Here is an 11,314-nt window from a genome sequence, read left to right on the forward strand (position 1 = left end):
GTAACTTCAGGGTGGTAGGATCCCATGGAGCACTTGATGGTAATTCAGATTCAGGTTCCTGTCCTCCCCCAACCCTGAGATTCTGAGTCCTCGGTGTGGGGCCCAGGTAATTCTGACAAGGTGGTCCTTGGAGGGATGCTGAGTGGTCTGCTAGCTGTGTGGTGGAGAAAATAATCATAATCCTACTGGCTGCATTCATTGTGTGCCTAGTGTGTACCTGGTGTTTTTCACGAACCAGCTCGTTTCATCCTCTGACAGCCTTCCTGGAAGGTGCCATTATTTCCATTCCCAAGGTCACACTCTGGCCACTAGAGGAGCCACAGTTTGACTTGGTTCCCTCCATTCACTCCAACCTACCCACACACACAGACTCACAGGGCCTGGGACCCACCCCAGGGACAGAACCAGCATCTGACTCCCCAGCAGGAGGAAATGGCCGGGTGAGACCCACCTGCAGGAAAGTTGCAGGGTTGGTCTGTGACGGAGAATACTTCCACTCCCCCCGCCACCCGGGATGAGGCGGGGGGACCAGCCCACCCGCGAGGCTCCAGGGGGCACGGCCGGACCGGGCCAGGCTTGGCGAATTCCCAGGTGGCTGGCGCCCCCTGCAGCCAGACAGGGGTACTGCAGGGCAGAGGCGGGACTTCGGGCTCACACCCCGGCATTGCTGGGTTTTCTCTTCCATCGTCTCCAGCCGTCGCTGTGGCTGTTATGGTTGCCCCATTTTAAGGATGAGAGCAAGGTTGAGTGTCTTGCCCGAGGTCGCAGAGGACCCTGGCTCCTCCCTCCCAGGGGCTTCGTCCCAGCCCTTCAGAGCCCGCCTCATCCACACTCCCTCGCATCGAGGACAGACAGTGCAGCAGGGCAGCTGTAGGAGGTAGGCAAAGGGTATTTAATGGATTTTGGGGGGGGGGTGTCTCAGCACTCCCGCCAGGCGAGTGGGCAAGGGCAGGGCACAGAGGTCTCCACAAGGGGCTCAGGAGGTGAGGTTCGGCTGCGGGGGCTCCTGGCATCTCCCAGTGCGAAAGGGCAAGAGGTAGGCGGAGCCTCGTCTGGGGGCCTCCCGCAGCAGGGGCAGTACCGGGCTGGCGTGGAGCTAAACACACAGTGGGGGGGATGCGGGCTCTCTCTAAGACCCGCCCCGCAGGCCACCCACTGGGGAGCAAGAAACTGCCCAGACTGTCACTCACCAACAGGCAGAGCAAAGGGAGTGGGATGGCACCTCAGAATGTCACTGCAGGGGCTCTGGAGGGGCTGTGGGTTACCCACCCCTACATCACTCTTAATGCTCCACTTCCACGTGGTTCATAGATTGGGCTTCAGAGTAGAAGGTGCCTTTAAGTAAAGGAATTCCCCCCCTCCCGCCCCCGCCAATTATAAACCACTGGACTAGTCTCAATCCTCATAAATAGCTGAGGAAACTGAGGCCCAGAAAGGGTAAGTGACTGGCCCAAGGCCACCCAGCAAGGGAGTGGTGCAGCCTTTTCCCTTTGTGTCTCCAGGGACCCCTGGTGTATGCTAGAGGCCTGTGAATCTACTGTCAACACTCTTCGGGCCTATAATGTCCCTCTCTCGAGCTCTAAGTGCTGCAGCTTCAGGGCCAGCCCAACATTGGGGGTCTTCTCCCAACACCTGTACAATCTGCTGACGCCCCCTCCCAACACACACAGGCACACGTGCACGCTGCACACACTCACACACACAAACTCCTCACCTCCTGGAGGGCTGCAGTCTCACCACTCCCTGCGGGCCCCTTCCCTGGTTTGTCGAGACCCAGAGGTCGGGACTGGGGGCCAGACCCAGGCCCAGGGAGGTCTGGGGGACTGAGCACGGAGGGGCACATCGGGAAGTGCGGGTTCTGCCTGGGCACCCAATCAGGCCCCACCACTCTCTGCAGCCAGACAGCTTCGGCCATGTACCTGGGGAGCAACAAGCCAGATGCAAGTGGTCGCGGCCCTCCTGGCCTGGTCCCCCTCAGCCTGGGGAGCACACAGCCTGGGCATGGCCCTGCAGGGAGCTGTCACCAATCTCATCCAGGCTGCCATGCCCCTCTAACCCCATTTCTTGGAGCAAGAACCCACAGATGCAAGGAAGGGGAAGCTCCAGAGGCTCCCACAATGCCCTGGAGAAAACTCCAAAAGAAGGAGAATAGTGAGCGTAAGGTGCTGGGAGCTATGCTAAGGGGCCAGCGGGGCGACCCAGCTTCACCCCACCCCACCCGTGCCAGGGGCCACCGCTCAGGCCTCTGCTTTGCCAACTCACTTGGGTCCCAGTGGTGCACAAATTGTTAAATACCAGTTGCTGGCACAGCCGTGGTCGAAGGGGTTGTATCTTTGCAGGTATCGGCACTGGGCGGCGGGGAGAGGTCGAGGACAGGAAGAAGAGCTCAGATTCAGCAGGACTGGGCAGGCCACCCCCACTGGCCCTCCCTGCACCGGTCAGCTCAGCCCAGGGCTGCAGCAAGACTCCAAGGACAGAGGAGCCAGGAGAGTCAGGCGCGGCGTCCCCAACCCACTTCTGAGCAGCTCTGGCACCGCACCCACCTCTCCTGCCTGCTCAGGGATCCTTCCCCATCACCGTGTATCCCCTTTCACACCATCCTCCCCCACCGTCTCATTTGGCCACACACATCCTCCTGCTACCTCCTTCCAGATCCTTTCGGATCTTCCTTTTGCTGATAAACTACTCCAAAGGCGGTTCCACCCATGTTCCCTCAAGTCCTCTACTTTCCCACATCTCATTCTTTCCTAAAATTGTGCCTTCACTGAATTTCACTATCTGGAAGGACAGTTTGTGGTGCCTAATCATATTTCCCTAAGCAAAATCACATGGCCTTGGAAATCTGGGCTGAAGCTCCTGAGCACCCAATGCTTGACCAATGTCAAGCCCAGAGGTCAAGTCCTCCCCTGGAAACTCTTGACCAGGTTTTCTCCTCCTCCCCTCCTTCTGCCCATCAGCCTCGCCCCCTCCTCCTTCCCAGCACAGGCTGAGTCTCATGGGGACCTCAAGAGCCTTAGCTACAAAGTGTTTGTCACGTCCTAAAGTGGCCCAAGAGCACTTCTGCCCACCACCAACTCCCTTGTGTCCCATGTCCTTAACCACTGTGATTTTTTGAGTTCTCCCTACTTTAAGGTGTTTCAGGAATTGAAGGGAAACTGGCATTCTACTCTCAATTTTAATTAAATGGTTAGAAGAGTTTGATTAAATTTACAATCAGAATTTTAAATCTAGAGAAATAAATTTTGATTTATTAGATGTACACGAAGAATAGAAAAATGTTGATTGCTCAGTGCTTAAAGGGATGGTAATTGTTTAATGAATTCGTAAGAACTGACTAATAAAGTAGAGCCCTTCCTCTCCCCATATGGGACCCTCAGACATGAATGGAATCCAACAGCTCGGAAGTTCCCAGACTGTCCTCTCTCACCGGCTTCAGGCCTGGTCTCCTGTTACAGTTCTGTATCTCAAACGCCCTCATGCTCCTCAGACCAAAACCAAAGTGGGTATCTACTCGCCCCATCTCCTGCCCAATTCCCTGCTGCCTCTGCTCTCTCTCCCCTTCTTCCCCGGGGATCGGGGAGTCAGACTTCTCTCTCTTTCTCTCTTTCCTTCTCTCCCAAAGCATTATGGATTCCTTTGTTTGTAGGTTCACTCATTTGTTCATAAATATCTGGGGACCTCAACACTGTTCCAGGCATTGCTCTGGGGACTGAGGACACACCACAGACAACAAAGCCAGCCTTAACTTTCAGGGTGCTGAGGGCAGTTGGGGAGCGGTCAGGGCAGCACAGAGAGGGGATCGGTGAGAAGAGCAGGCAGCCCGGCCAACACTCCAAGGTGCAGGCAGGGGAGCAGCAGCCCAGGGCAGCAGAGAGAGCTGGACCCTGAGAGGCTGGGGAAGGGCCACGGCAGGTACATTCTGTTTCAGATGCTGCTCTGTGCAGCCTGGAAAGATTAGTCTGAGGATTGCCCGCTGGCTTTGGCCACTTGGAGAGTGCAGCATCAGTATGACAGTGAGGACAGAGGCTGGGCTGAAGTGGGCTGAGGAAGGTGAAGAACGACGCTAGTGAGCACAGCCAATGCTTTCAGGAAATCTGGTTGTGCTGGAGGGGAGAGTACAACAGGGGAAGCCTGCGATGTTAAGGGATGTTTGCTTTGTTTTTAAGATGTGAGAGACAAGAACATGTGTACTGATGATGGGAAGGAATGGCAATAATGATGACCTATGGGGCACTTACTCATACCAGCCACTGTTCTATGTATTTCACACACATTAACCCATGCTGTCCCCTTCTATGGATGGGGAAACTGAGGCACCAGATGGCTAAGTAACACAGCCAAGATCTCCCTGCTGGTGTGTTGTGGAGCTGTGATTTGAATTTATGTGGTCTGGCTCCAGAGCCCTTGTGATCTAAGCAAGTGGTCCAGCAGAAGTTGTGGTCAAGGGGTGGAGGTAAGAAGGGAATAAAGTTGAGGTGTGTGAAGAATGCCTGAAATGGGTTCTGGTAATGGGAAAGAGCCCTGCCTGGTGAATCACAGAGTGCAGACCACATTTAGGTTTCTTAAGGCTGGAGATCCTGGATTGGGACAGCCCCATCTGAGCAGGGGAGGGAGGGCAGGCCTGTGGCCTGACCTGGGCTAGAAGAACCACAGGATGTGGGAAGGGAGAATGCTGCCCAGGAGAGGCTGAAATGAGGGACTGAGGCTGGAGAGAGAAGACATGCAGACCACAGGGAGCTGATGAGTCAGGGCTGCACAGAGGAGTCACAGGTGGGCTGGGAACCAAATATGGGTGGGGTGGAGTAATTAAGTGGTGACTGGAAGGATGGGAAATGGTGGGCAAAGAGGGTTCCTCTGTTCTTTCAGCTGTCTCAAGGTCTCCAGCCCCTCCCTCATTGATGTGACCTACGACAGTCTTCCTAAAACAGCCTTTAGTCAAGTCACTGCCATGTGGAAGGAATCCCATGGCAAGGGTGTTCACTTTTACCACTCCTAATCAACACAGTACTGAAAGTCCAAGACAATGCAATAAGAAAAGAAAAGGAAATAAAGCCATACACGTTGGAAAGGAAGAAATGAAACTGTCCTTTTCACAGATAACATGATTTTCTACGTAGAATCAACAAAAAAACTATTAGAACTAATAAGTGAGCCTAGAAAAATTGCAAGATTCAAGACTAATATACAAAAATCCATTGTATTTTCTTATAATAATAAACAAATGGAAATGAAATTTTAAAAAATTATAATAGCACACAAAATTGAAATACTTAGAAAAAAATCTCACACAATGTAGTCAAGATCTACATGATGAAAACTGTAAGACACTAATGAAAGAAATCAAAGAAGCCCTAAATAAATGGAGAGTTATACTACTTTCATGGGTTCAAAAACTCAATATTGTTAAAATGTCCACTTTCAAAATTGATCTATAGGTTCAACACAATCCAAATGAAAATCTCAGCAAACATTTTTTGCAGAAATTGACAAGCCGCTTCTAAAATTTATATGGAAAATCACGGTAACTAGAATAGCTGACAGAGCTTTGAAAAAGAACAAAGTTGAAGAACTCACATTGTATGATTTCAAGACAATATAAAGCTACTAAGCAAGATAGTATGGTACTGGTAAAAGGACAGAGAGTCCAGAAATACACCTACACCTCTATATTCAGTTGATTTTTGACAAATGTTCAAAGGTAACTCAATGGAAGGATAGTCTTTTCAAAAAATGGTGAACAACCCATAAGCAAAAACAAAACAAAACAAAACAAAAAAACCCATAAGCAAAAAAAAATCTTGACCCATACCTTGCATCATATACAAAATTTAACCCCAAATGAATCATAGTCCTAAATATAAAACCTAAAACTATAAAACTTCTAAAAGAAGGGCTTCCTTGGTGGCGCAGTGGTTGAGAGTCCGCCTGCCAATGCAGGGGACGCGGGTTCGTGCCCTGGTCCGGGAAGATCCCACATGCCGTGGAGCAGCTGGGCCCGTGAGCCATGGCCACTGAGCCTGCGCCTCCAGAGCCTGTGCTCCGCAACGGGAGAGACCACAACAGTCAGAGGCCCATGTACCGCAAAAAAAAAAAAAAAAAAAAGTAAAACTTCTAAAAGAAAACGTATGAGAAAAATCTTTGTGACCTTGGGTTAAGGAAAGATTTCTTAATTACACACCAAAAGCACAATCCATAAAAGAAAAAACTGATAGAGGGACTTCCCTGGTGGTCCAGTGGCTAAGACTCTGTGCTCCCAATGCAGGAGGCCCAGGTTCAATCCCTGGTCAGGGAACTAGATCACACATGCCACAACTAAGAGTTCGCATGGTGCAACTAAAGATCCCACGTGCCACAACTAAAAGATCCCATGTGCTGCAACTAAGATTTGGCAAAGCCAAATAAATGAATAAATAAAAATAATAATAAAAGGAAAATGTATTTAAAAAAGAAAAGAAAAAACTGATAACGTACTTCAAAATTTAAAATTTCTGATCTTTGGAAGACACTGTTGAGAAAAATGAGACGACAAACCACAGACACGGAGAAAATATTTGCAAAACACATGTCTGAATCCTGAATAAATAAAGATTTCTTAAAACTCAATATTAAGAAAACTACCCAACTTTTTTAATGGGCAAAAGACTGGAACAGATATTTAATCAAAGATATACTGATGGCAAATAAGAACATGAAAAGATGTTTAAAATCACTAGTCATTAGGAAAATGCAAATTAAAACCACAATGAAATGTCACTACACATTTATTAGACTGTCTAAATTTTTTTTAAAAACTGACAAAGCCAAATGTTAATGATGCAGAGCAACTGGAATTCTCATATATTCCTTATGGGTATGCAAAATGGTACAGCCATTTTGGAAGACAATTTGACAGTTTCTTATAAAGTTAAACATACAGTTACCATATGACCCAGCAATGCCAGCCTTAAGTATACACCCCCCAAAAAATGAAAACTTGTGTTCACATGCCTATACACCAATGTTTATAGTGGCTACATTTATAATCACCACAAATTGTAAACAACCCAAATATCCTTCAATTGGTGAATGGGTAAACAAGCTATGGCACAGCTATATGATGGAATACCACACAGCAATAAAAAGGAGGAAACTCCTGATGTGGGTAACAACATGGATGAATCTCAAATGCATTATGCTAAGTGAAAGAAACCAGACTCAAAAAGCGATGATTACGTTTATGTGAGATTCTGAAAAAGGAAAAACTATTGGGATAGTAAACAAATCAGTGGGGACTTCCCTGGTGGCGCAGTGGTTTAAAATCCGCCTGCCAATGTGGAGGACGCGGGTTCAAGCCCTGGTCCGGGAGGATCCCACATGCCTCGGAGCAACTAAGCCCGTGCACCACAACTACTGAGCCTGCGCTCTAGAGCCCGCGAGCCACAACTACTGAGCCCGTGTGCCACAACTACTGAAGCCTGCGTGCCCTAGAGCCCGTGCTCCACAACAAGAGAAGCCACCGCAATGAGAAGCCTGCGCACCGCAACGAAGAGTAGTCCCCGCTCCCCACAACTAGAGAAAGTCCGCGCACAGCAACAATGACCCAACGCAGCCAAAAATAAATAAATTAAAAAAAAAAAATCAGTGGTTGCCGGGGGCTGCAGATAGGGAAAGAAACTGACTCAAAAGGCCATGAGGGAATTTGGGGGCGGGGGCGGGTTGGGGTTGATGGAACTGTTCTAAATCTTGGTTATGGCGGTGGTTACAGGACTTATGAGTTGGTCAAAACTCACACAACTGTGCACTTAAAAGGGTGAGTTTTACTGTATGTAAAGAAAAAATCCTATCAAGGCTCCCGGGTTTCCACTGCACCAAGATTAAATTATCCACCTGACTTCTTTGCCTTTTAAATCTGGCCAATCCCAGGCAGACCACTTGCCCATGCCACAGCTGCTCCAATTAGAACTGTTTCCTCATTATCCTATCAACATTCCACAGGCTTTCAGGCTTCCCAGCTTTTTTGCAAGCTTTGCCCATCACTGCAGTGCCCTTCCCTCGATTTATGCCCGTCCGAAACCACTAAGTGGCACGTCCTACGCTACACTGAAGTCCTCACTGAACTCTCAATGCTCTCTCTGAGTCTGTGCTACACAACGTAGGCAGGCCCCTCTCCCAGAGAGTTCGCGGGTGTCTGGCGAGGGTTACTCTGATTTCAGGTTCCTTGTCAACACAAGCGCAGGAGGCAGCCTTACCTCTCCGCTCATAGCTCAAAATAATGCGCACGCGCCTAGCACACAGTAGCGCACCTTCGACGCAGCGCACCCAGAAAGGAGACTGACCACCGAGCTCCAGAAGGACGTGAGATCTGAGCTGAATTTGGGTCTGGAAGGGCTAATGAGGCACCTTCGAGAGAAGTCAAGCCATCAAGGACCAGGGCATTGCAGAAAGCGGAAAGTGCGGAAGTCCGGGAGGGGCAAGGCGACCCCCCACAGCCCGATATAGTGGCGCCCCGCTCGGCCCCACATACCTTGCCCTCGTAGGAGCGCTCGGCCGCGCTCACCGACATGGCCTGCATCAGCAGCAGCAGGAAGAGTGGCACCAGGAAGCCGGCGGCGGGTACAGCCACCACGATGCTGCGCGCCGGCTAAGGAACAGCGCCTCCCGGCCAGTCCTCCTTGGCCCCGCCCTTCACCGACCCCGACCCCAAACAGCCCCGCCCACAAGCCCCGCCCACCCTCGCTCTGTGCTCTATCCCAGTGTAAACCTCACCTCACCCCGCTGTCCAGGCCCCCGTGCCACCTCTAGCACTTCCCCTCCTTGACCCTGCTAGATGCCCACCCCTTCGCAGGTCCTCCTATCCCCACCCATCTGCCCGACCCTACCCTCCGTCACCTAGTCCCACACTGGTCCTCCCGAGCGGCTTCGCGGAAAACCCCGCCCACCATTACCTCTGCACCGCCCCCCCCACCCGTGACCCCCCTCCTCCGCTGTCCCCGCCCTCCCCACAGCTCCCCTCGTGGGTCCCGCAGCCCAGCAGATACGCAATAGCCTTGTCCATGGAGGAGGGCAGGTGGGACGTGCGCACCAGGAAGATCAGACAGGTGACCAGCATGGCACCTGAGTAGAGGCATAGTGACAGGACGAGCAGCATAAAGAAGCGAAAGTTGCGGTGACCGATGCAGTTATTGACCCACTTGCAGTGGTGATCAAAGTCCTAGGCGAGAGGGAGGGGGGACCTCGAGGACCCAACCTCTGACCCAGGCTCCATCACCCCCAAATCTGAGGCCTTACCCCCACCTTCTAAGCCACCTGCCCTTGGCCTCATGCACTGGCTCCCATTCCTAGGGAGACACTGAGCCACAAAGTCCCTAACACTGCTGGCATTTCTGTGGTTAGAGCACCATACGGCTTTGTGGCTCACATAGTTTCATGTCAAGAGAACTTTAGAGCCGGGACCTGCTGGTCTTCTCTGGGACACATCCTGGTGTAACTTCAGGCAGGACATAGAATGTCTCTGGGCCTCTGTTTTCTTATCCACTGGATGAGCCTAATAATAACACCCTTGCCCAGCCAGTCTCCCAGGGCTGTAAGGACCAGTTAAGACAGCACATTGGTAAACTGTTGCAGGCTGTGCACTTAGAGCCCAGGAGACCAGGAGACCCTCTGGCCTGGACAGCCAGAAGAGGACAGGCGGAGGTCCCCTGGCCAGGCCTGCAACCTGCCTGAAGGCCTCGGGCTTCTAGTGTCAGTGAGCCCTCGATAGATCAGGGGTTTCTTTCCTTCCCCTGGCCAGGCCCAGCATAGATGTGGATGCCCCTCTGCATGACAGCACCAGTGCAAGAAAGGGCCAGCCCCCCAGGAAAAGTGCAGGCACAGCGGCAGTGACTTGTATGAGTGACCAAGAGTGACTGGGAATTACTGCCACCCTTGGTCTTTAGCAGTCCTGGAAGTAGTTCCACACCGACCACAGGCCTCCTGGTCCCAGGCAGGTGCTGGGAGGGTAGGTGGGCAGGTGAGAGGGGCACTTACCTCCACACAGATGTTGCACCAGGGGCAGTGGTAGGTCCGGGGCGGGCGGTGGAAGCAGCAGTTACGGCACCACTGCAGGCGGAAGGCCCTGTGGTTCACCCACACCACGTGCACGGCCATGGGGCCCCGTTCATTGGAGCCTGGCACGGGAGAAGGACTGAGCAGCAGCAAGAGGCCCTTGCATCAGTCTGCTGCAGCAGAGGGGTGTGGGCACACAGCCCCACAGCATCACTGGGCTGCAGGAAGGGTGGGGACCACGTGGGCAGGGGAATCCTTAGTCCCCACTGAGCAGGCTGGCCAAGCTTAGAGAGGCTGGCAGTCAAAGGGAAGGTGGGTTTCCAGCCCGAGGAGTTCTTTGAGAACTCAGGCCTTTACCACTGTGAGCGATGCTTTAAGGAATCTGTGTGGTAGGAAGGAGGAAGAGAAAACTGAGTGGTGGTGAAGAGCTGGCTTCTCTGCCCAGCCTGCCCTAGCCCTCCCCTCCAAGGCTACTGGAAAACCTCCAAAATTCTGTTTTTCCACACCTCCGTGGCTCGAGAAATGAAGTCCCAGATGCAGGGCTTGAGCACATGAGGACATGGGGTGAAGGGGTCCTGAGGCCCCAGGCGGGGAGATGGAAGGAGCACTTTAGGAGTCATCCCAGCAGGCAGGAGCCCTTTGGGTGCTGCTTCCTTCTCCCAGGTGGCCAATGTCTCACCTTGATGCAAGATGCCAGGGTCTGAGAAGTTGAGTGAAATGAGACTGAAGAAGGTGAGGATAAAGAGGAGGCCTGTGATGATGGGAAAGGCCCATTCCCCGTTCTGGGCCAGCCACCTGCAACTGAGACCACAGCAGGAGTCAGCCCTGATCTGGGGTGGCCTGAAGCTCCCCCCAGGACCCAGTCCACCGGGTCAGGACCCACAGACCATAAATCCTGGTCTAAATATCCAGGCTAGTGACAGATCCATAGAAACTCCACCAAAGGTCATTGAGTATTACCAGCCACCTGCAACTCCCAGGTGCACCAAGCACTCTATACTTCTGTGCCTTTGCACGTTCTGTTCCCTCTGCCTAGAACCTCTTCCTTTCCCTGACCCCTCTTCTGTACTCTCCCTGCCTCCGTACTATCGTTATGTGTTTTCCTTTCTGTTGCTCTGTAAGAAACCTGTCAGCTTGTGTGGGAGACTTACGGAAATGCGAAGAAGAGGCCACTGAAAACGACCAGCAGCACCACGTTGAAGGCGGCAAATAGGCTCGGGAGGATCCAGGGGAGTGGGGCCTGAGGCGGGCTATGGGGCTCCTTCAAGAGTGGCATGGCTGGACCTCCCAT

At 52.0% G+C, this 11,314-nt stretch overlaps 1 protein-coding gene across 1 annotated transcript; it reads right to left on the reverse strand.

The window, feature by feature from the left end:
• Positions 1-976: 976 nt before the first annotated feature.
• ZDHHC19 (zDHHC palmitoyltransferase 19) lies at positions 977-11,314 on the reverse strand (the record flags this gene model as incomplete). Its single annotated transcript, XM_082624311.1, has 8 exons — positions 977-1,096; positions 1,715-1,919; positions 2,263-2,348; positions 8,504-8,609; positions 9,018-9,190; positions 10,006-10,145; positions 10,703-10,824; positions 11,175-11,314. The coding sequence occupies 8 exons, from the start codon at positions 11,312-11,314 to the stop codon at positions 977-979; spliced, it is 1,092 nt and encodes a 363-aa protein (XP_082480437.1).

This window comes from Mesoplodon mirus, assembly GCF_964341445.2.
Source record: "Mesoplodon mirus genome assembly, chromosome: 6".
NCBI classification, from domain to species: Eukaryota; Metazoa; Chordata; class Mammalia; order Artiodactyla; family Ziphiidae; genus Mesoplodon; species Mesoplodon mirus.